The 20149-nt window shown below is 48.8% G+C and overlaps 1 protein-coding gene across 3 annotated transcripts in view; it reads left to right on the plus strand.

Annotated features, from left to right (window-relative positions):
* NWD1 (NACHT and WD repeat domain containing 1) overlaps nt 1-20149 on the plus strand; it is a 68205-nt gene that overhangs the window by 40676 nt on the left and 7380 nt on the right. For 2 of the 3 annotated variants that reach the window (XM_054465902.1, XM_054465904.1), the window contains exons 8-10: nt 7585-7739; nt 9723-9999; nt 17350-17900. In XM_054465902.1, the coding sequence (XP_054321877.1) occupies nt 7585-7739; nt 9723-9999; nt 17350-17900 (983 nt within the window). Of the gene's footprint in view, nt 1-1206; nt 1480-4301; nt 4393-7584; nt 7740-9722; nt 10000-17349; nt 17901-20149 lie in introns of all 3 variants that reach the window. The other variant, XM_054465901.2, reaches the window with a different exon arrangement.

A 20149-nucleotide genomic window follows, 5' to 3' on the forward strand; every position in this document is an offset into this window, starting at 1 on the left:
TACAAATGGAGACACACAATAACATCGTGGGTAATAGCCTAGTAATTGATGCCAGGAGGAAAAAAATCTTTATTTAACTACCAGTTGAGTTTCTTGGGAACTGAGTGACCTTGGTCATGTCATTCACCATTCTGAGTCTCATTGCTGCCTCTTCCTCATAAGATCATGAGACATATCCTGGCATAGCGCTTAGCACACTGTAAGCACCAAATAATTGATATCTATTTATTATTATGTTACATGAGTAATTGGTGGTTGTTGACAGTAATATCGGTGCATATAAATCATGCTGCCCAAAATAGGAGTCACCAACCAGATGTACCTATTAAACACTTGAAATTCGGGGGGTAGGGGGTAAGGGGAGGGAGAGCATTAGGACAAATACCTAATGCATGCGGGGCTTAAAACCTAGATGATGGGTTGACAGTTGCAGCAAACCACCATGGCACATGTATACCTGTATAACAAACCTGCACGTTCTGCACATGTATCCCAAAACTGAAAGTAACATTAAAAAATAAATAAATAAAAACACTTGAAATATGACTGTTCCAACATGCTGAAATTCAAAGACCTAGTATAGTAAAAATAATATAAACTATCTCTATAATAATTTTTGTATTGATTACATGTTGAAGTGATACCACTTGGACATATTAGGTTAAATAAAATATAATACTAAAATTGATTTCACTTGTTTCTTTGTACCTTTTGTAAGGTAGCTAATGAATTTAAAATCACACGTGAGGCCTGGCCCACCTCTCCTTTTTTTCTCTGAATTGGGAGTGTTAAAAATAAAATGCATAGGCTGGGTGCAGTGACTCACACTCATAATGCCAGCACTTTGAGAGGCCGAGCAGGGAGGATAGTTTGAGCCCAGGAGCTCAGGAGCAGCCTGCACAACATAGTCAGACCCTGTCTCTACAAAAACAAATTTAAAAATAGCCAGGCATGGTGGTGCGTGTCTGTGGTCCCAGCTACTTGGGAGGCTGAGGCAGGAGGATTGCTTGAGCCCAGGAGGTCGATGCTGCAGTGAGCCATGATTGCACCACTGCACTCCAGCCCGGGTGAAAAACAGAGGCTCTGTCTCCAAAAGAAAAGAAAATGCATAAAGTATGCAAGAGAAGGCATCTTGCATTTGACTCCGGGAAACTTACAGCCTAGGTCTCCTGCCAAGATGCTGCTTCCTCTTCATTATTCTATTAGATCAATGCTTGGAATCTGGAAACTGCAGAGCCAGTTTTCCATATCCTGGGAAATGCCTCTGATCCTTGGATGTGCATGGCCGTGCTGGCCTCCCAGGCCATGCTGCTGACAGTGTCCAGGGATGGTGTGGTCAGTCTGTGGAGCTCAGCTACGGGAAAACTTCAGGGGAAGCAACATATGTCCAGCATCAAAGAAGAAACACCTACCTGTGCCGTCTCAGTCCAGAAGCAAGGAAAGCTTGTTACCGGGTTTAGCAATGGCTCCATCTCTTTGGTAAGCACCTTTACTGACTATGATGTGAGCATTAACTCAGCTTGAAAGTGCTCAGATGTGCTAGAAATTGGGAAAAATAATCTTGCCTTGTATCTTTGTTTTGTTTTGTTTTGTTTTTGAGATGAAGTTTCACTTTTGTTGCCCAGGCTGGAGTGCAATGGCATAATCTCAGCTCACTGCAACCTCCACCTCTCGGGTTCAAGCGATTCTCACTGCCTCAGCCTCCCGAGTAGCTGGGATTACAGGCAAGTGCCACCACGCCTGGCTAATTTTGTATTTTTAGTAGAGACGGGGTTTCTCCATGTTGGTCAGGCTGGTCTCGAACTCCCAATCTCAGATGATGTGCCCACCTCAGCCTCCCAGAGTGCTGGGATTACAGGCACGAGCCACCGCGCCCGGCCGCACGCTTGGCTTCTTAATCGTAGGGATTTGCAGTTCAGCACAGTTCAGGAAACATCTGTTGGCATCTCTTGGGAACTGACCAATGTAGGCAATTGTTGAAGTTCAGTCCTTCAGGGGAGCTCTAAGACATGATATGGAACAAGGTTGAGAGTTGCGCCACAGAGGGACTAGGAGTTGGGCTCTATCCACTTGCCCTATTGGTGGTTGATGGACGGCTGCTTTCATGGACATTAACATATAGACTGGCTGGGCGCTGTGTCTCACTCCTGTAATCCCAGCACTTTGGGAGGCTGAGGTGGGTGGATCATTTGAGGTCAGGAGTTCGAGACCAGCCTGGCCAACATGGCAAAACCCCGTCTTTACTAAAAGTACAAAAATTGACCAGGCACAGTGGCTCACACCTGTAATGCCAGCACTTTGGGAGGCCGGGGCAGGTGGATCACCTGAGGTCGGGAGTTCGAGACCAGCCTGGCCAACAGGAAGAAACCTCGTCTCTACTAAAAAAACATACAAAAAATTAGCTGGGCATGGTGGTGAGCGCCTGTAATCCCAACTACTTGGGAGGCTGAGGCAGGAGAATTGTTTGAACCTAGGAGGTGGAGGATGCAGTGAGCCAAGATTGCACCACTGTACTCCAGCCTGGGCAATAAGAGCAAAACTCCATCTCAAAAAAACAAAACAAAACAAAACAAAAAACAAAGGCAACAAAAACAAAAACCCAAAAATTAGCCAGGTATGGTGGCATGTGCCTGTGATCCCAGCTACTAGGGAGGCTGAGGCAGGAGAATCACTTGAACCCGGGAGGTGGAGGTTGCAGTGAGCCAAGATCATGCCATTGCCCTCCAGCCTGGGTGACAGATCAAGACTGCATCTCAAAAAAAAAAAAAAAAGGAATCATGGTGGTGCATACCTGTACTCCCAGCTACTTGAGAGGCTGATGTGGGAGGATCACTTGAGCTTAGGAGGTGGAGGCTGCAGTGAGCCAAGATTGCACCACTGCACTCCAGCCTGAGTGACAGAGCCAGGCCCTGTCTCAAAAAAATTTAAAAAGAAAAAAAAAAAAAAGAAAAGAAGAAGAATCATCCCAACTCCCAAAGCTCCATGTTTCTGAACCTCATGACCTTGTGGTCTTCATGAGTTCTCAAGTTACCAAATACAACAACAAAAGATACTCCCAAATTCTTGGGGTTGTTTTTCTTTTTCTCAAGCCTCTTTGCAGATATTTTGTTTTGTTTTTTGAGACAGGGTCTTACTTTATCTCTCAGGCGGGAGTGCGGTGGCATGATCATGGCTCCCTGCAGCCTCGACCTCCCGGGCTCAAGACGTCCTCTTGCCTCAGCCTCCTGAGTAGCTGGGACTACAGGCGCATGCCCCCATGCCTGGTTAATTATTATTATTATTATTTTGTAGAGGTGGGGGTCTCACTATGTTGCCCAGGCTGATTTCAAATTTATGGGCTCATTCAGCCTTCCAAAGTGCTGGGATTACAGGTGTGACCCACTGTGCCTGGCCAGAATTTGTTTTTTACCTTTTTTTTTTTAACTGTTTTTTTTTGTTTTTTGTTTTTTGTTTTTTGTTTTTGAGACTGAGTCTTGCTCTGTCACCCAGACTGGAATGCAATGGTGCAATCTCGGCTCACTGAAACCTCCACCTCCCCAGTAGCTGGGACTACAGGCATGCGCCACCACGCCCAGCTAATTTTTTGTATTTTTAGTAGAGATGGGGTTTCACCATGTTGGCCAGGATGGTCTCAAACTCCTGACCTCGAGTGATCCACCCACTTCGGTCTCCCAAAGTGCTGGGATTACAAGCGTGAGCCACCGCACCTGGCCAACTTTTATGTTTTTAATTTAAAAAATTTTTCAGAGACAGAGTCTCAGTCTGTCACCCTGGCTGCAATGCAGTGGCACGGTCATAGCTCACTGCAGCCTCTAACTCCTAGGGGTGCAAGTGATCCTCCTGCTTTAGCCTCCTGAGTAGCTGGGACCACAGGGGTGTACCACCATGCCCAGCTAAAATTTTTATTAAGAGATGGGGTCAGCCAGGCATGGTGGCTCATGCCTGTAATCCCAGCACTTTGGGAGGCCAAGGTGGGCGGATCACATGAGATGAAGAGTTAGAGACCAGCTTGGCCCACATGGTGAAACCCCATCTCTACTAAAAATACAAAAATTAGCCAGGCATGGTGGCAGGTGCCTGTAATCCCAGCTACTTGGGAGGCTGAGACAGGAGAATTGCTTGAACACGGGAGGCAGAGTTTGCAGTGAGCCAAGATCACACCACTGCACTCCTGCCTGGGAGAGAGAACAAGACTCCATCTCAAAAAAATAAAATAAAATAAAATAAAAAAAGAAAAAAATTCCAAACTTGCAACCCTTAACCCGTGGAAGTGCCTGACAGGCATCCTTGGTTCTGCACAGGTTTCCTCCAAAGGGGACAGATTGCTGGAGAAGCTTCCAGATGCTGTGAGGTTCCTGGTGGTCTCTGAAGATGAGTCCCTCCTCGCCGCAGGTAGTGTTTAGCTCTCATTTGGAGTAGTGAGGAAGCTAATCAGGATCAGGTTGGAGAAGGGAGTGGGGCTTGGGAACAGAGAGAAGTCCTAGGGCCAGAGGTTAGCAAACTTTTTCTGCCAAATGGCCTCATAGTAAACATTTTTTGCAGTCCAGATGAGACATCCTCAGTTGCAAAGACTCAACTCTGCAGTTGTGGCACAAAAACTAGCATAGACACTATTTTTCTATTATTTTCCTTTTTCTTTTTTCTTTTCTTTTCTTTTTTTTTTTTTTGAGATAGGGTCTTGCTGTGTCACCCAGGCTAGAGTGGAGTGGCTCAATCATAATTCATTGCAGCCTTGAATTTCTGGGCTCAAACAATCCTCCCACCTCAGCTTCCTGAATAGCTGGGATTACAGGCACGCACCACCACACTCAGCTAATTGTTGTATTTTTAGTAGAGATGGAGTTTCACCATGTTGGCCAGGCTGGTCTCGAATTCCTGACCTCAGGTGATTCACCCACCTTAGCCTCCCAAAGTGCTGGGATTACACGGGCCTGAGCCATTGCGCCCAGCCCTTTCCTTCCTTTTGATGCAGGATTTTTCTTGGCCCCTTTGCCAAGCTGGGAGCAGGGGGCGCCCCATTTACTCAGCCTACGGGGCCACATCTGGCTTGTGGCCCAGCCTACGGCTCCCATGGCCACTGCCACGACTGAGCACTCAGCCCCTAGCAGGAGGGAGCATGTTAGCAAGTGAATGTAGGGTCCAGCCAGCTGCTCCAAGCACTGACACAGGGCCAGGCTCCATGCAGGGCCCATGGCCAGACCAGGCCATGTGTCACCCCAAAGGAAACACAAGGGGTCCATGACCCTGAAGCCCCAGAGGGGGTGTTACAGTGTGCTAATTAGCATTTTTTTTTTTTTTTGAGACCAAGTCTCGCGCTGTTGCCCAGGCTGGAGTGCAGTGGTATGATCTCAGCTCACTGCAACCTCCACCTCCCGGGTTCAAGTGATTCTCCTGCCTCATTCTCCCAAGTATCTGGGATTACAGGCACCTGCTACCACATCCCACGGAGATTTTTGTATTTTTAGTAGAGATGGGGTTTCATCATGTTGGCCAGGCTGTTCTTGAACTCCTGACTTCAGGTTATCTGCCTGCCTCAGCCTCCCAAAGTGCAGGAATTACATATATGAGCCACCACACCCAGCCTAATTTGCTCTTTTAGTTCCACCATCTGCATCCCAGTGGATGGTGGCATGTTAGCAGCTCAGTCAGCCCCTTTCCCCATCCTGGCCTGCAGCTCTGGGACTGGCTTGGCCCCACCACTGCTTCTATTGCATGGAGCAGCTGCCCTCTGCCAGCAAGGACAGAGGGCCACAGTGTTACAGCCTTCCTGGGTACCTGCATCCAGTGAATCCTAAGCTCTTGTCCCATGTCCAAGAAGAATGAGGTCGTGCTGACAATTGAAAAGTGATAAGGACAGAGAATTTTATTGAGCAACAAAACAGCTCTCGGGGGAGAGGGGATGTGAAGGTCAGGTCATCTCTCTCAGTGTGGCTGAGTCTGGGGGTTTTTATAGGCACAGGATGGGGGAGGGGCAGGCGGTAGGTAGTATTGGAAAAGGTAACATTCAATTGGTTAAAAAGCATTATTCAGGCCAGGTGCAGTGGCTCACGCCTGTAATTCCAGCACTTTGGGAAGCCAAGGTGGGCCATCACCTGAGATCAGAAGTTCAGACCAGTCTGGCCAACATGGTGAAACCCTGTCACTACTAAAAATACAAAAATTAGCTGGGCATGGTGGCAGGCGCCTGTAATCCCAGCTACTCAGGAGGATGAGGCAGGAGAATTGCTTAAACCCAGGAGGTGAAGATTGCGGTGAGCCAAGATCATGCCACTGCCACAAAAGTCTTATTCAGAAAGAATCTATCAGGAAAGCGTGGGCAAACAGGAACAGGAGTTCTCACTCTGGGTTATGAATTTCATTTGGAACCAGCAACCCAGGCTGTTTTTGGTTCAAAGGTACAGTTTCACCAGGGACCCATTCCTATCTGCCTAGGCATTTGCCTGCCTCCTGCCACTATCCCTTCCTTTCTCCCTTCTTACTTTCTTTCCTCTTCTTCCTTCCTTCTTCCCCTTCTCATTTCTTTCCTTCCTCCCTTCCACTTTACTTTTTTTCTTCCTCTCTACCTCCCTGACTCTCCTCTCTCCTTCCTCCCTTCCTTCCATCATAGTTATCAAAGGCCTGCTGTGTGCCCAGCTTTGTGCTAGTTTCTGAGATACCATGATGAGCCAAACAGGCAGTCCCTGCCCTCCAGGAACTTACAGTTTCATTATAATAACCTTACAAGTTTCCTTAAGATGAGTGATTACTGGCTGAGTACGGTGGCTCACACCTGTAATCCCAGCACATTGGGAGTCCGAGGTGGGCAGATCACTTGAGGTCAGGAGTTTGAGACCAGCTTGGCCAACATGGTAAAATCCGGTATCTACTAAAAATTACAAAATTTAGCCAGGCATGGTGGTCAGCACCTATAATCCCACCTACTGAGGAAACTGAGGCAGGAGAATCACTTGAACCCAGGAGGCAGAGGTTGCAGTGAGCCAAGATCACGCCACTGCACTCCAGCCTCAGTGACAGAGCGAGACTCCATCTCAAAAAAAAAAAAAAAAAAAAAGATGAGTGATTACAGAAGTCAGGCCCACCCCCAACCAGCTCTGGGCTATGTGCAGATGGGGACAGGACTGAATCCACCTTCCCCATCCTGGACCCCTTCTCCTGGCACCTAGCAGGGGCTCCAAAACATCTTTTTTTTTTTTGAGACAGAGTCTAGCTCTGTTGCCCAGGCTGGAGGGCAGTGGTGCAGTGGTGCAATCTCAGTTCACTGCAGCCTCTGCCTCCTGGGCTCAAGCAATTCTCCTGCCTCGGCCTCCTGAGTAGCTGGGATTACAGGCATGTGCCACCACACCTGGCTAATTTTTGTATTTTTAGTAGAGAATAAAATACATGAAACATTGGGGTTCACCATGTTGGCCAGGCTGATCTCGAACTCCTGACCCCAAGTGATCTGCCTGCCTTGGCGTCCCAGAGTGCTGGGATTACAGGCATGAACCACCATATCCGGCCTCCAAAACACCTCTGTTGATGGAAGGAATGACCCTCAACCCCCTCTGGGCATGAGAGGTGTAACCCCAGTTCCTGCCGTTTCAGGCTTCGGAAGATCGGTGCGGATATTCTTGGCAGACTCAAGGGGCTTTCGCCGATTCATAGCCACGGATCTGGAACATGAAGACATGGTGGAGACGGCTGTTTTTGGTACTGAGAACAACCTGATCATCACGGGGTCTCTTGATGCGCTCATTCAGGTGAGGGGAGATCTGGGACCCTTCATCCTCACCTCCGCCTCGGGAACAGACACTGTGATTCTTTGGGGATTTTTGGCTGCAAAATACAGACACCCACAAAAATGAGCACAGGCAAAATAGGTGAGTTCATTGGGAGGATATGGGGGCGTATCCTCCGCCCCAGTGGCAGACCTGGGTGAGAATTACTGAAATGTTCAACAAAGGAGGTAGAATTCCCAAACTGATCCTCAAACCTTGGGGGCAGATTTGTGCCTTCCGACTGGAGCAGGGTTGTGGGGGAGGAAAATTCTCAATTTAAGTTCAAAGTTGTCCAAGCTGGAGAGAAAAGTAGATGGTGAAATAACAGATCTTCAGTGTTTTAGTCTCGGGCCCCTTGAAGTTCTTTTTTTTTTCCCCTCCTTATGAGCTATTTTTTCCAGTTTTAAAGAAATTGATAAATAGACTGTGCACAGTCGCTCATGCCTGTAATCCCAGCACTTTGGAAGGCTGAGGCAGGTGGATCACTTGGGCCCAGGAGTTCGAGACCAGCCTAGGCAACATAGTGAGACCCCGTGTCTACAAAAAAACACAAAAATTAGCCAGGCGTGGTGGCACGTGCCTGTAGTCCTAGCTACTCAGGAGGCTGAGGTGGGAGGATCACATGAGCCTGAGAGGTAGAGGCTGCAGTGAGCTGTGATTACACCACTGCACTTCAGCCTGGGTGACAAAACAAGAACCTATCTCCAAAAAAATAAGAATAATTTTCTTTTTATTTTTTGAGACCAAGTCTTACTCAGTTACCCAGGCTGGAGGGCAGTGTGGCACGATCTCAGCTCACTGCAATCTCCACCTCCTGGGTTCAAGCAGTTCTCCTGCCTCAGCCTCGCGAGTAGCTGGGATTTCAGGCACCCACCACCATGCCTGGTTAATTTTTGTATTTTTAGTAGAGACAGGGTTTCACCATGTTGGCCAGGCTGGTCTCAAACTCCTGACCTCAGGTGATCAGCCGCCTTGGCCTCTGAAAGTGCTGGGATTACAGGCGTGAACCACCATGTCTGGCTAGAATAAAATAATTAAAAGAAAAAGAAAACATTAAAAGTTTTGAGCTTCCAGACCCTCTAAAAAAGGTTTACAGGGCACCCTCCAGGGGTTCCCTGGAACACACTTTGGGAACTACTCTAGAAGCTGATGGGTTCAAGCCTGACGAAGTTAAAGGAATGGGAAGATGTGAAGGCCCTTGAACTTACAGGCTGAAAATTCACCTTAGGTATATGAATGAGCTGAAGTGTATTTCTTATTTTCTTATTTATTTATTTTTATTTTTATTTTGATGGAGTCTCACTCTGTCGCCAGGCTGAAGTGCAGTGGTGCAATCTCAGCTCACTGCAATCTCTGCCTCCCAGATTCAAGCGAGTCTCCTGCCTCAGCCTCCCAAGTAGCTGGGATTACAGGTGTGCACCACCATGCTTGGCTGATTTTTGTATTTTTAGTAGAGATGGGGTTTCACCATGTTGGCCAGGATGGTCTCAATCTCCTGACCTTGCGATCCGCCCGCCTTGGCCTCCCAAAGTGCTGGGATTACAGGAGTGAGCCACCGCACCTGGCCTATTTATTTATTTTTATTTTTATTTATTTATTTTTTGAGATGGAGTTTTGCTCTTGTTGCCCAGGCTTGCGTACAATGGCACGATCTTGGTTCATTGCAACCTCCACCTCCCGGGTTCAAGCGATTTTCCTGCCTCAGCCTCCTGAGTAGCTGGGATTACAGGCATGCACCACCATGCCTGGCTAATTTTTTGTATTTTTAGTAGAGACAGGGTTTCTCCATGATGGTCAGGCTGGTCTCGAACTCCTGACCTCAAGTGATCCACCCGCCTCAGCCTCCCAAAGTATTGGGATTACAGGCGTGAGCCACCTCGCCCGGCCCAATGGGCTGAAGCATATTTCTGAACTACGGTTGTCCACAGAAGATGTCAGATCTACCCTCCTGTTCTGCTTCCTCAGGTGTGGAGTCTGTCAAAACAGGGGACCCTGCTGGACATCCTGGAAGGCGTCGGGGCCCCCGTGAGCCTGCTGGCCTGCGGCGGGACTTTGGTGGCATCTGCTTCCCCGCAGTCCTCATCTTTCAAGGTCTGGGATCTCAGCGATGCTCATAGGTCCCGGGCGCCTGCACCATTTCTGGACCGCACTGGCCTCACTGCAGTGTCCCACAATGGAAGCTACGTCTACTTCCCCAAAATTGGGGACAAAAACAAAGTCACTATTTGGGACTTGGCAGAAGGTTGGTAAGGTATAAGTATGGTCATTTTTGTGGGTAAGGCTTGGAGCCATCTGTCTTACTTAGTTTAGGCTGCTGTAACAAATCATCCCCACAGCCTGGGCCCCATGGCTCATGCCTGTAATCCCAGGACTTTGGGAGGCCTAGGCGGGTGGATCACCTGAGGTCAGGAGTTCGAGACCAGCCTGGCCAACATGGCAAAACCCTGTCTCTACTAAAAATACAAAAGTTAGCCAGGCATGGTGGCACATGCCTGTATCCCCAGCTACTTGCGAGGCTGAGGCAGGAGAATTGTTTGAACCTGGGAGGCGAAGAACTGCAGTGAGCCAGGATCCTGCCTCTGCGCTCCGGCCTGGGCGACAGAGTGAGACTTTGTCCCAGAAAAATAAAATAAAATAAATTATCCCCATAGACTGGGCGGCATAAGCAAGAAACATTATTCCTCAACATTCTGGAGGCTGGGAAGTTCCAGATCAAAGTGCGAGCAGATCTCGTGTCTGGTGAGGACCCGTTTCCTGGTTCACAGATGGCTATCTTCTTGATGTGTCCCCAGAGAGAGAGAGAAATCTCTCGTGTCTCTTCCTATAAGAGCACTAATCCTATTCACGAACACCCCACATTCATGATCTAATCACTTCCCTGTCACTCTGCTACAGTTTGGAGGTTTGGCCCTACAAACCAGATGTTGGCATTTAATATCCGGCTGGCCATGGTGGCTTAAACCTATAATCACAGCACTTTGGGAGGCCGAGGCAGTAGGATTGTTTGAGCTCGGGGTTCAAGAACACCTGGGCAAGATGAGAGGATGCCATTTCTACTAAAAATTTAAAAAATAGCTGGATGTGGCCAGTCATGGTGGTTCACGCCTCTAATACTAGCACTTTGGGAGGCCAAGGCAGGCAGATCATTTGAGGTCAGGAGTTCGAGACCAGCCTGACCAACATGGAAAAACCCCGCCTCCACTAAAACAATACAAAATTAGCTGGGCGTGGTGGTGCATGCCTGTAATCCCAGTTACTCAGGAGGCTGAGGCAGGAGAATCGCTTGAACCCGGGAGGTGGAGGTTGCAATGAGCCAAGATCGTGCCATTGCACTCAAGCCTGGGCAACAAGAGCAAAACTCTGTCTCAAAAAAAAAAAAAAAAAAAAAAATTAGCTGGATGTGGTGGCGTGTGCTTGTTGTTCTAGCTATTTGGGGGGCGGAGGTGAGAGGATCGCTTGAGCCTGGGAAGTTGAGGCTACAGTGAGTCATGATCGCACTACTGCACTCCAGCCTGGGTGACAGAGCGAGACCCTGTCTCTAAAAACAAAAACAAAAAAGCCAGGCGTGTTGGCTCACACCTGTGATCCCAGCACTTTGGGTGGCTAAGGTGGGCAGGTCACTTGAGCTCAGGAGTTTGAGACCAGACATTTCTACATAAAAGACAAAAATTAACTCAGTGTGGTGGCTCATGTCTGTAGTCCAAGCTACTCGGGAGGCTGTGGTGGTAGGATCACTTGAGCCCAGGAGGCAGAAGTTGCAGTGAGCTGAGATTGTGCCACTGCACTCCAGCCTGGACGACAGAACAAGACCCTGTTTCAAAACAAAACAACAATAAAAAAAGAAATTTAATCCGCAGTGTTAGAGGGAGGCCTCATGGGAGGTGTTTGAGTCATAAGGATACATCCCTCGTGGATAGATTAATGCCCTCTCCTGGCGAGGCAGTGGTGGTGGTGGGTAAGTTCTCTCTACTCTGTTAGTTCTTGTGAGGTTGTTAAAAAGAACCTGACCCCAGCTACTCAGGAGGCAGAAACAGGAAGATTGCTTGAGGCAGGAAGTTGGAGAACAGCCTGGGCAACATGGACCCTTTCACAATAAAAATAAAAATAATGGCCGGCCGTGGTGGCTCACGCCTGTAGTCCCAGCACTTTGGGAGGCTGAGGTGGGTGGATCACGAGGTCAGGAGTTCAAGACTAGCCTGGCCAACATGGTGAAACCCCATCTCTACTAAAAATACAAAAATTAGCCGGGCACCTGTAATCCCAGCTGTTCAGGAGGCTGAGGCAGGAGAATCGCTTGAGCCCAGCAGGCAGAGGTTGCAGTGAGCACCATTGCACTCCAGCCTGGGCGACAGAGCAAGACTCTGTCTCAAAAATAAATAAATAAAAAAAAATAAAAATAATTAGCTGGGCGTGGTGATATTCACCTGTAGTCTCAGCTACTTGAGAGACGGAGGCAGGAGGATCGCTTGAGCCCAGGAATTTGAGGCTGCAGTGAACTGTGATTGCACCACTGCACTCCAGCCTAGGTGACAGAGCAAGACCCTATCTCAATTTTTTAAAAAAAGGAAGCTGGCACTTCCCTCTCTCTTGCTTCCTCTGGCCGTATGACCTCTGCACACCCCAATACCCTTCACCTTTTGTATTAAGAAGCAGCAGCCTGGGGCCCTCACCAGAAGCAGAGGCTGGTACCATGCTTTCTGTACAGCCTGCAGAACAATGAGCCACATAAACCTCTTATTTATAATTGTGCATTACTGTATTATTCTGTTCTCACACTGCTAATAAAGACATACGTGAGGCCGGGCATGGTGGCTCACGCCTGTAATCCCAGCATTTTGGGAGGCCAAGGCAGGCGGATCATTTGAGGTCAGGAGTTCGAGACTAGCCTGGCCAACATGGTGAAACCCTGTCTCTACTAAAATTCCAAAACTTAGCCGGAAATCGCTTGAACCCAGGAGGTGGCAATTGCAGTGAGCAAGATCTTGCTACTGCACTCCAGCATGGGCAAGAGTCAGACTCTGTCTCAAAAAAAAAGACATACCTGAGACTGGGTAATTTGTAAAGGAAAGAGGTTTAATGGACTCACAGTTGCACATGGCTGGGAAGGCCTCACAATCATGGCAGAAGGCAAATGAGGAGCAAAGTCACGTCTTACATGGCAGCGGGCAAGAGAGTGTGTGCAGGGGAATTGCCCTTTACAAAACCATCAGATCTCATGAGACTTATTCGCTACCACAAGAACAGTATGGGGGAGACTGCCTCCATGATTCAATTATCTCCACCTGGCCTCGGCCTTGACCTGTGGGAATTATTACGATTCAAAATGAGATTTGGGTGGGGACACAGCCAAACCGTGTCAGTTACGCAGCCCCAGATAGTCCTTCATAGCAACACCAACAGACTTAGACAGGCCCCAGCTCCTAATACCATCCTATGGGGAGTGAGGATTTTGACATAGGAATTTGGTGGCGGGGGGGGAAACACAAATCTTCAGCCATAACATTCCTATAACTTCAATCAGGTAGAAAGTAGCTAGTCAAAAACAGGCTTTCATTAGCAACACCAGTGAACTAAGACAGGCCCCAGCTCCTAATACCATCCCATGGAGGGTGATGATTTTAACATAGGAATTTGTGGGAGACACAAATCTTCAGTCCATAACATGGCTATAACTTCAATTAGGTGGAAACTAGCTAGTCATGGCTGGGCGTGGTGGCTCACACCTGTAATCCCAAGCACTTTGGGAGGCTGAGGTGGGGGGATCATTTGAGGTCAGGAGTTGGAGACCAGCCTGGCCAACATGGCGAAACCCCATCTCTACTAAAAAAAAAAAAAAAAAATTATCTGGGCTGGTGGTGCTTGCCTGTAATCCCAGCTACTGGGGAGGCTGAGGCAGGATAATTGCTTGAACCTGGGAGGTGGAGGCTGCAGTGAGCCAAGACCATGCCACTGCACTCCAGCCTTGGCAACAGAGTGAGACTCCACCCCCTGAAAAAAAAAAAGAAAGAAAGTAGCTGGTCAAAAACAGGATTTCATTTTATACATTTTCTGCATGAGGTAGTTGGCAATCTGGTCGTTTCCGTTTGGCCTGTTTTAATTCAGGTTACCTAGAAGCTGGGTCTGTGATTGAATATTTGCACAAGTGATGTATTGAGGGGTGTTTCCAGGAGAACCCCAGAGGGGGATGAGAAAACGGGGCTGGCAGGGGAAAGGGTTGGGCAAGAATGCAGGCTCAGCTAAAGTCCCCCTCAGCCTCATTCCATGGGGAGCCCTGGAAGAGGCACAGCACCAATCTTAGTCAATTCTGGCCGCTATAACAGAATGCCATGGATTGGGTGGCTTAGAAAGAACAGCAAATGGGGCCAGGCGTGGTGGCACATGGCTTTAATCCCAGCACTTTGGGAGGCTGAGGTGAGAGGATCACTTGAGGCCAGAAGTTCGAGACCAGCAGTTTGAGACCAGCCTGGGCAACATAGTGAGACCCCACCTCTACAAAAAAATTTAAAAGGTATCAGGCTTGGTGGTACATGCCTGTAGTCCTAGTTACTCCAGAGTCTGAGGCAGGAGGATTGCTTGAGCCGTGGAGTTCCAGGCTGCAGTGAGCTATGATAATGCTACTGCACTCCAGCCTGGGCAACAGAGACCCTGTCTCTCTGTTTTTTTTTTTTTTTTAATTTAAAGAAAGAATATAAATTTATCATATTTCTGGAGGAGGCTGGGGAGTCCAAGATCAAGGTGCCAGCAACTTTGGTGTCTTGGGTTAAATTAATTTTTTTTTTAATTTGGTATCTGGTGAGTGTCCTTTTTCTGGGTCATGGATGGCCAGATTTTCTTTGTCCTTACATGGTAGAAAGGGGCAAAGAAGCTCCCTGGGGCCTCTTTTTTTGTTGTTCTGTCTTATTTAAGAGGCAGGGCTCACTCTACTGTCTAGGCTGGAGTGAAGAGGTGCAATGACGTCTCAGTGCAGCCTGGAACTCCTGGGCTCAAGTGATCTTCCCGCCTCAGCCTCCTGAGTAGCTGGAACCACAGGCGCACCACCATGACTGTCTCCTGGAGACTTTTAAATTTTTAAAAATATTCATCTATTTATTTTTATTTTTGTTTTTGTTGTTGTTGTTGTTTTGTTTGAGATGGAGTCTCGCTCTGTCACCCAGGCTGGAGTGCAGTGGCGTGATCTCAGTTCACTGCAATCTCCGCCTCCCGGTTCAAGCAATTCTCCTGCCTCAGCCTTCCGAGTAGCTGAGATTACAGGTGCACAACACCACGCCTGGCTAATTTTTGTATTTTTAGTAGAGATGGGGTTTCACCATGTTGGTCAGGCTGGTCTCGAGCTCCTGACCTCAAGTGATCTGCCCGCCTTGGCCTCCCAAAGTACTGAGACTACAGGCGTGAGCCACTGCGCCCAGCCAAATTTTGTGTGTTTTATAGAGATAGGGACTCTCTATGTCGCCCAGGGTGGTCTTGACCTCCTGGGCTCAAGCAATCTGCCTGCTTCAGCCTCCCAAAGTGCTGGGATTAGAGGCGCACACCACCACACCTGGTTAATTTTTTAATGTTTTTGCAGAGGCAGGGGTCTCACTCTTTTGCCCAGAATGGTCTTGAACTCTTGGTCTCAAGCCATCCTCTCACTTCAGCCTCCTGAATAGATGGGATTACAGGCATGAGCCACTGCACCTGGCATCTCTCTATTTCCTTGGGCCCTGGTTCACCCTGCAACTAGCAAACAAGCACCTCGATAATTGTAACCTCACTTGACTTACTCCTTGCCTACCCCCAGAGCTTTGCCTAGTGGGCTGTTACTCTAAAAATGTTTGCCAAATTAACCACTGAATGAAGTTGAGAATCAGCTTGAAAATCAGGTCTCCTTTCTCCTGTTATTTCATCATTAACAAGGAGTTTCTTTTTTCTTTTTCTTTTTCTCTTTTTTTTTTTGAGAGGGAGTCTCCATCTGTTGCCCAGGCTGGAGTGCAGTGGCGTAATCTTGACACACTGCAACCTCCACCTCCTGGGTTCAAGCAATTCTCCTGCCTCAGCCTCCCTTCCAAGTAGCTGGGATTACAGGTGCCTGCCACCACGCCTGGTTACTTTTTGTGTTTTTGGTAGAGACAGGGTTTTGCCATGTTGGCCAGGCTGGTCTCAAACTCCTGACCTCAGGTGATCCATCCACCTCGGCCTCCCAAAGTGCTTGGATTACAGATGTGAGTCACCATGCCCCGCCATTAATAGGAGTTTCTATACCTCTATCCTCCCAGCAGGACTGTGCCAAGTACTGTTGGTGAGAAACTCAGAAATCCCTCACTGTCCAATTCTCACAGACCCATGGGTGCCCCCACCTTCATTTTACTCCTGGGAATTGCCCACTGATGAAAGAAGCCTCTCATCTGGAAATGGCAGGGGGATGTGGCCACCTCCCCTGAAATGGCCCCAGTCAATGACTGCCTGATGTGGGAATACAAAAGTCTGGCCCTCTTGCTTCAAGATGGGACAATTCATGGTGGCTCATGCCTGTAATCCCAGTACTTTGGGAAGCCGAGGTGCGAGGATCACTTGAGCCCTGGAGTTCAAGAATAGCCTGGGCAACATGGTGAAATCCCGTCTCTACAAAAATTAGCTGGGCGTGGTGCCCCGAGCCTGTAGTCCCAGTTACTCGGGGGCCTGAGATGGGAAAATCACTTGAGCCCAGGAGATTGAGGCTGCAGTGAGCCATGATCGCGCCACTGCACTCCAGCCCGGGCAATAGAGCGAGACTCCGTCTCTTAATAAATAAATATATAAATGGCTCATGCCTGTAATCCCAGCACTTTGGGAGGCCGAGGCGAGTGGATCACTTGAGGTCAGGAGTTCAAGACCAGCCTGGCCAATATAGCGAAACCCCGTCTCTACTAAAAATACAAAAAAATTGGTGCGCACCTCTAGTCCCAGCTACCCGGGAGGCTGAGGTGGGAGAATTGCTGGAATCTGGGAGGCAGAGGTTACAGTGAGCCGAGATTGTGCCACTGCACTCCAGCCTGGACAACAAAGCCAGACTCCATCTAAAAAAAACAAAAAAATAAAAAAATTAGTAGGGCACAGTGGCAGGCGCCTGTAGTCCCAGCTACTCAGGAGGCTGAGGCAGGAGAATCGCTTGAGTCCAGGAGTTGGAGGCTGCAGTGAGCTTCAGTCTCGCCACTGCACTCCAGAATACTGACTCAAAAAAAAAAAGAAAAAAAATATGAACACCAGGCCGGGTGTGGTGGTTCATGCCTATAATCCCAGCACTTTGGGAGGCCAAGGTGGGTGGATCACCTGAGGTTGGGAGTTCACGACCAGCCTGGCCAATATGGAGAAACCCCATCTCTACTAAAAATACAAAATTTGCTGGGCGTGGTGGCACATACTTGTAATCCCAGCTACTCGGGAGGCTGAGGCAGGAGGATTGCTTGAATCTGGGAGGCGGAGGTTACAGTGACCCAAGATGGTGCTATTGCACTACAGCCTGGGCAACAGAGTGAGACTCCATCTCAAAAACAAAACAAAAAAAAAACCACCAGGGAAGCAGGGCTGCTGTGATTCACTCTCACTGTAAGTCATTCTCATTTTTCTTCCTTGGCAGGCGAGGAACAAGATTCCCTGGACACCTCCAGTGAGGTCAGGTGTCTGGAGGTTGCTGAGCAGCACAAGCTCCTATTTACAGGCCTCGTGTCAGGGGTCGTCCTTGTGTTCCCCCTGAATTCCAGGCAGGACGTGATATGCATTCCCCCTCCCGAGGCCCGGAAAGCAATCAACTGCATGTCCCTGAGCAAGTGCGAGGACCGCCTGGCCATCGCCTATGACAACATCGTCCTGGTGCTGGACATCACCCCTGGGGACCCCTGCCCAGTCGTCGATGGGCCAAGATACACCTTTTATACTCAGCTGCCCGAGACCCTCTCCAGCGTGGCCATTCTGACGGACTACCGCATGGTCTACAGCGTGACAAACGGGGACCTCTTTCTTTACGAGTGTGCAAATTCCAAAGCGTTTCCCTTAGAGGCCCACAGGAGTCGAGTTGCCTGTATAGAGGTCAGCCACAAGGAGCAGCTGGTGGTCAGTGGGTCTGAGGATGCCCTGCTGTGTCTCTGGGACCTGCAGACACGCAAGTGGAAATTCGAGATGAGCTACACGGTGCGTGGCCTGCCTCCCCATGTTCATGCTAGACCCAGGCATTAGAAAACCAATAGATAGCCATCATTTACTAAGCACACACCATGGGCCATCGAAAAGGATGGGACTAGGGTGAAGAAAATGAAGCACTTGGTCAGGCGCAGTGGCTCACGCCTGTAATCCCAGTACTTTCGGAGGCTGAGGGGGGCGGATCACCTGAGATCAGGAGTTCGAGACCAGCCTGGCCAACATGGTGAAACCCCGTCTCTACTAAAAATACAAAAATTAGCCAGGCGTGGTGTTGCATGCTTGTAATCCCAGCTACTTGGGGGGCTGGGGCAGAAGAATTGCTTGAAATTGGGAGGCAGAGGTTGCAGTGAGCCAAGATCATGCCACTGCACTCCAGCCTGACTACAGACACTCCGTCTAAAAAAAAAAGAAAAGAAAAGAAAAGAAAAGTGAGGCATTTGTCTCAGAAGCAAAGTTTTTTTTGTTTTCGTTGTTTTTTTTAAAGAGACAGGGACCCCACTATCACGAGGCTGTAGTACAGTGGCACAATCATAGCTCATTGCAGCCTCACTCAATCTCCTGGGCTCAAGTGATCCTCCTGCCTCGGCCTCCCAAAGCACTGGGATTTCAGGCATGACCCACCGGACCTGGCTACAAAGTTCAAAGGAGTACCAAAAAGCTCAGCAATGGTAGGCCAGGTGCAGTGGCTCACCCAGCACTTTGGGAGGCCCAGGCAGGAGGATCACTTGAGGCCAGGAGCTGGAGACCAGCCTGGGCAACACAGGGAGACCTTATCTCTACAAACAAATACAAAAATTAGCTGGGCATGGTGGTGCGCACCTGTGATACAGCTACTTGGAGGGCTGAGGCGGAAGGATTGATTGAGCCCGAATGCCACTGCTCTGTAGCCTGGGTGATAGAGCAAGGCCTGTCTCAAGAAAACAAAAAACAAAAACTCAGCAATGAAGATAAATAATTTTTTTTTTGAGATGGAGTCTTGCTCTGTCACCCAGGCTGGAATGCAGTGGCGCAATCTCAGCTCACTGCAGCCTCCCGGGTTCAAGCGACTCTCCTGCCTCAGCCTCCCAAGTAGCTGGGATTACAGATAAGCACCACCATGCCCAGCTAATTTTTGTGTTTTTAGTAGCGAAGGGGTTTTGCCATGTTGTCCAGGCTGAACTCCTGGCCTCAAGTGACCCGCCTTGGCCTCCCAAAGTGCTGGGATTACAGGTTTGAGCCACTGCACCTGGCCAAGAAGTAATATTTTAATGCAATATTTTAAAAAATCTAAAATGAATACTAAAGTTCCATGAAGAACAAAATCTCAACATTATAGGTAAAAACTGGATCAAATCCTGCACTGGCTTAGTGCTGCTTCACTCTCTTCACCCTAATCCTGGCTCTGTGCTATTTCTTTTTTTTTTTTTTTTGAGATGGAGTCTCGCTCTGTCGCCCAGGCTGGAGTGCAGTGGTGCGATCTCGGCTCACTACAAGCTCTGCCTCCCGGGTTTATGCCATTCTCCTGCCTCAGCCTCCCGAGTAGCTGGGACTACAGGCGCCCGCCACCATGCCTGGCTAATTTGTTTGTATTTTTTTGGTAGAGATGGGGTTTCACCATGTTAGCCAGGACGGTCTCAATCTCCTGACCTCGTGATCTGCCCACCTCAGCCTCACAAAGTGCTGGGATTACAGGCGTGAGCCACCGTGCCTGGCTGCTCCGTGCTATTTCTTTATCCAACTGACACTTATTGAAAAACCTCTGCCAGGCCCCCTTTCTATCACCAAGGGTTGCTTTTCTATCACCCCTTTCTATCTCCCTGGTCACAGGGAGACACTATCCCATGTCTTGGAGCCACTTTCTAGTTGGGAAGACACAGTGAGCTCTGTCTGGGCAAAAGGATTTTTTGTGTGTGTGTTTTGCTCACTGAAGTTTCCCTTGTTCCTAGGAGAGCTCCTGACATTTCCTTGATGCTCAATAACTGGCAAGGGCTGCTGCTTAAGAAAGCCATGTAAGGCTGGGCACCATGGCTCACATCTGTAATCCCAGCACTTTGGGAGGCTGAGGCGGGTAGATCACCTGAGGTTAGGGGTTCGAGACCAGCCTAGCCAACATGGTGAAACCCTGTCTCTACTAAAAATACAAAAATTAGCCCTGCATGGTGGCATGTGCCTGTAATCCCGGCTACCCGGGAGGCCGAGGCAGGAGAATCACTGGAACCTGGAAGGCAGAGGCTGCAGTGAGCCGAGAACACACCACTGCA

Source organism: Pongo pygmaeus, chromosome 20 (assembly GCF_028885625.2).
Source record: "Pongo pygmaeus isolate AG05252 chromosome 20, NHGRI_mPonPyg2-v2.0_pri, whole genome shotgun sequence".
In the NCBI taxonomy this organism is placed as follows: domain Eukaryota; kingdom Metazoa; phylum Chordata; class Mammalia; order Primates; family Hominidae; genus Pongo; species Pongo pygmaeus.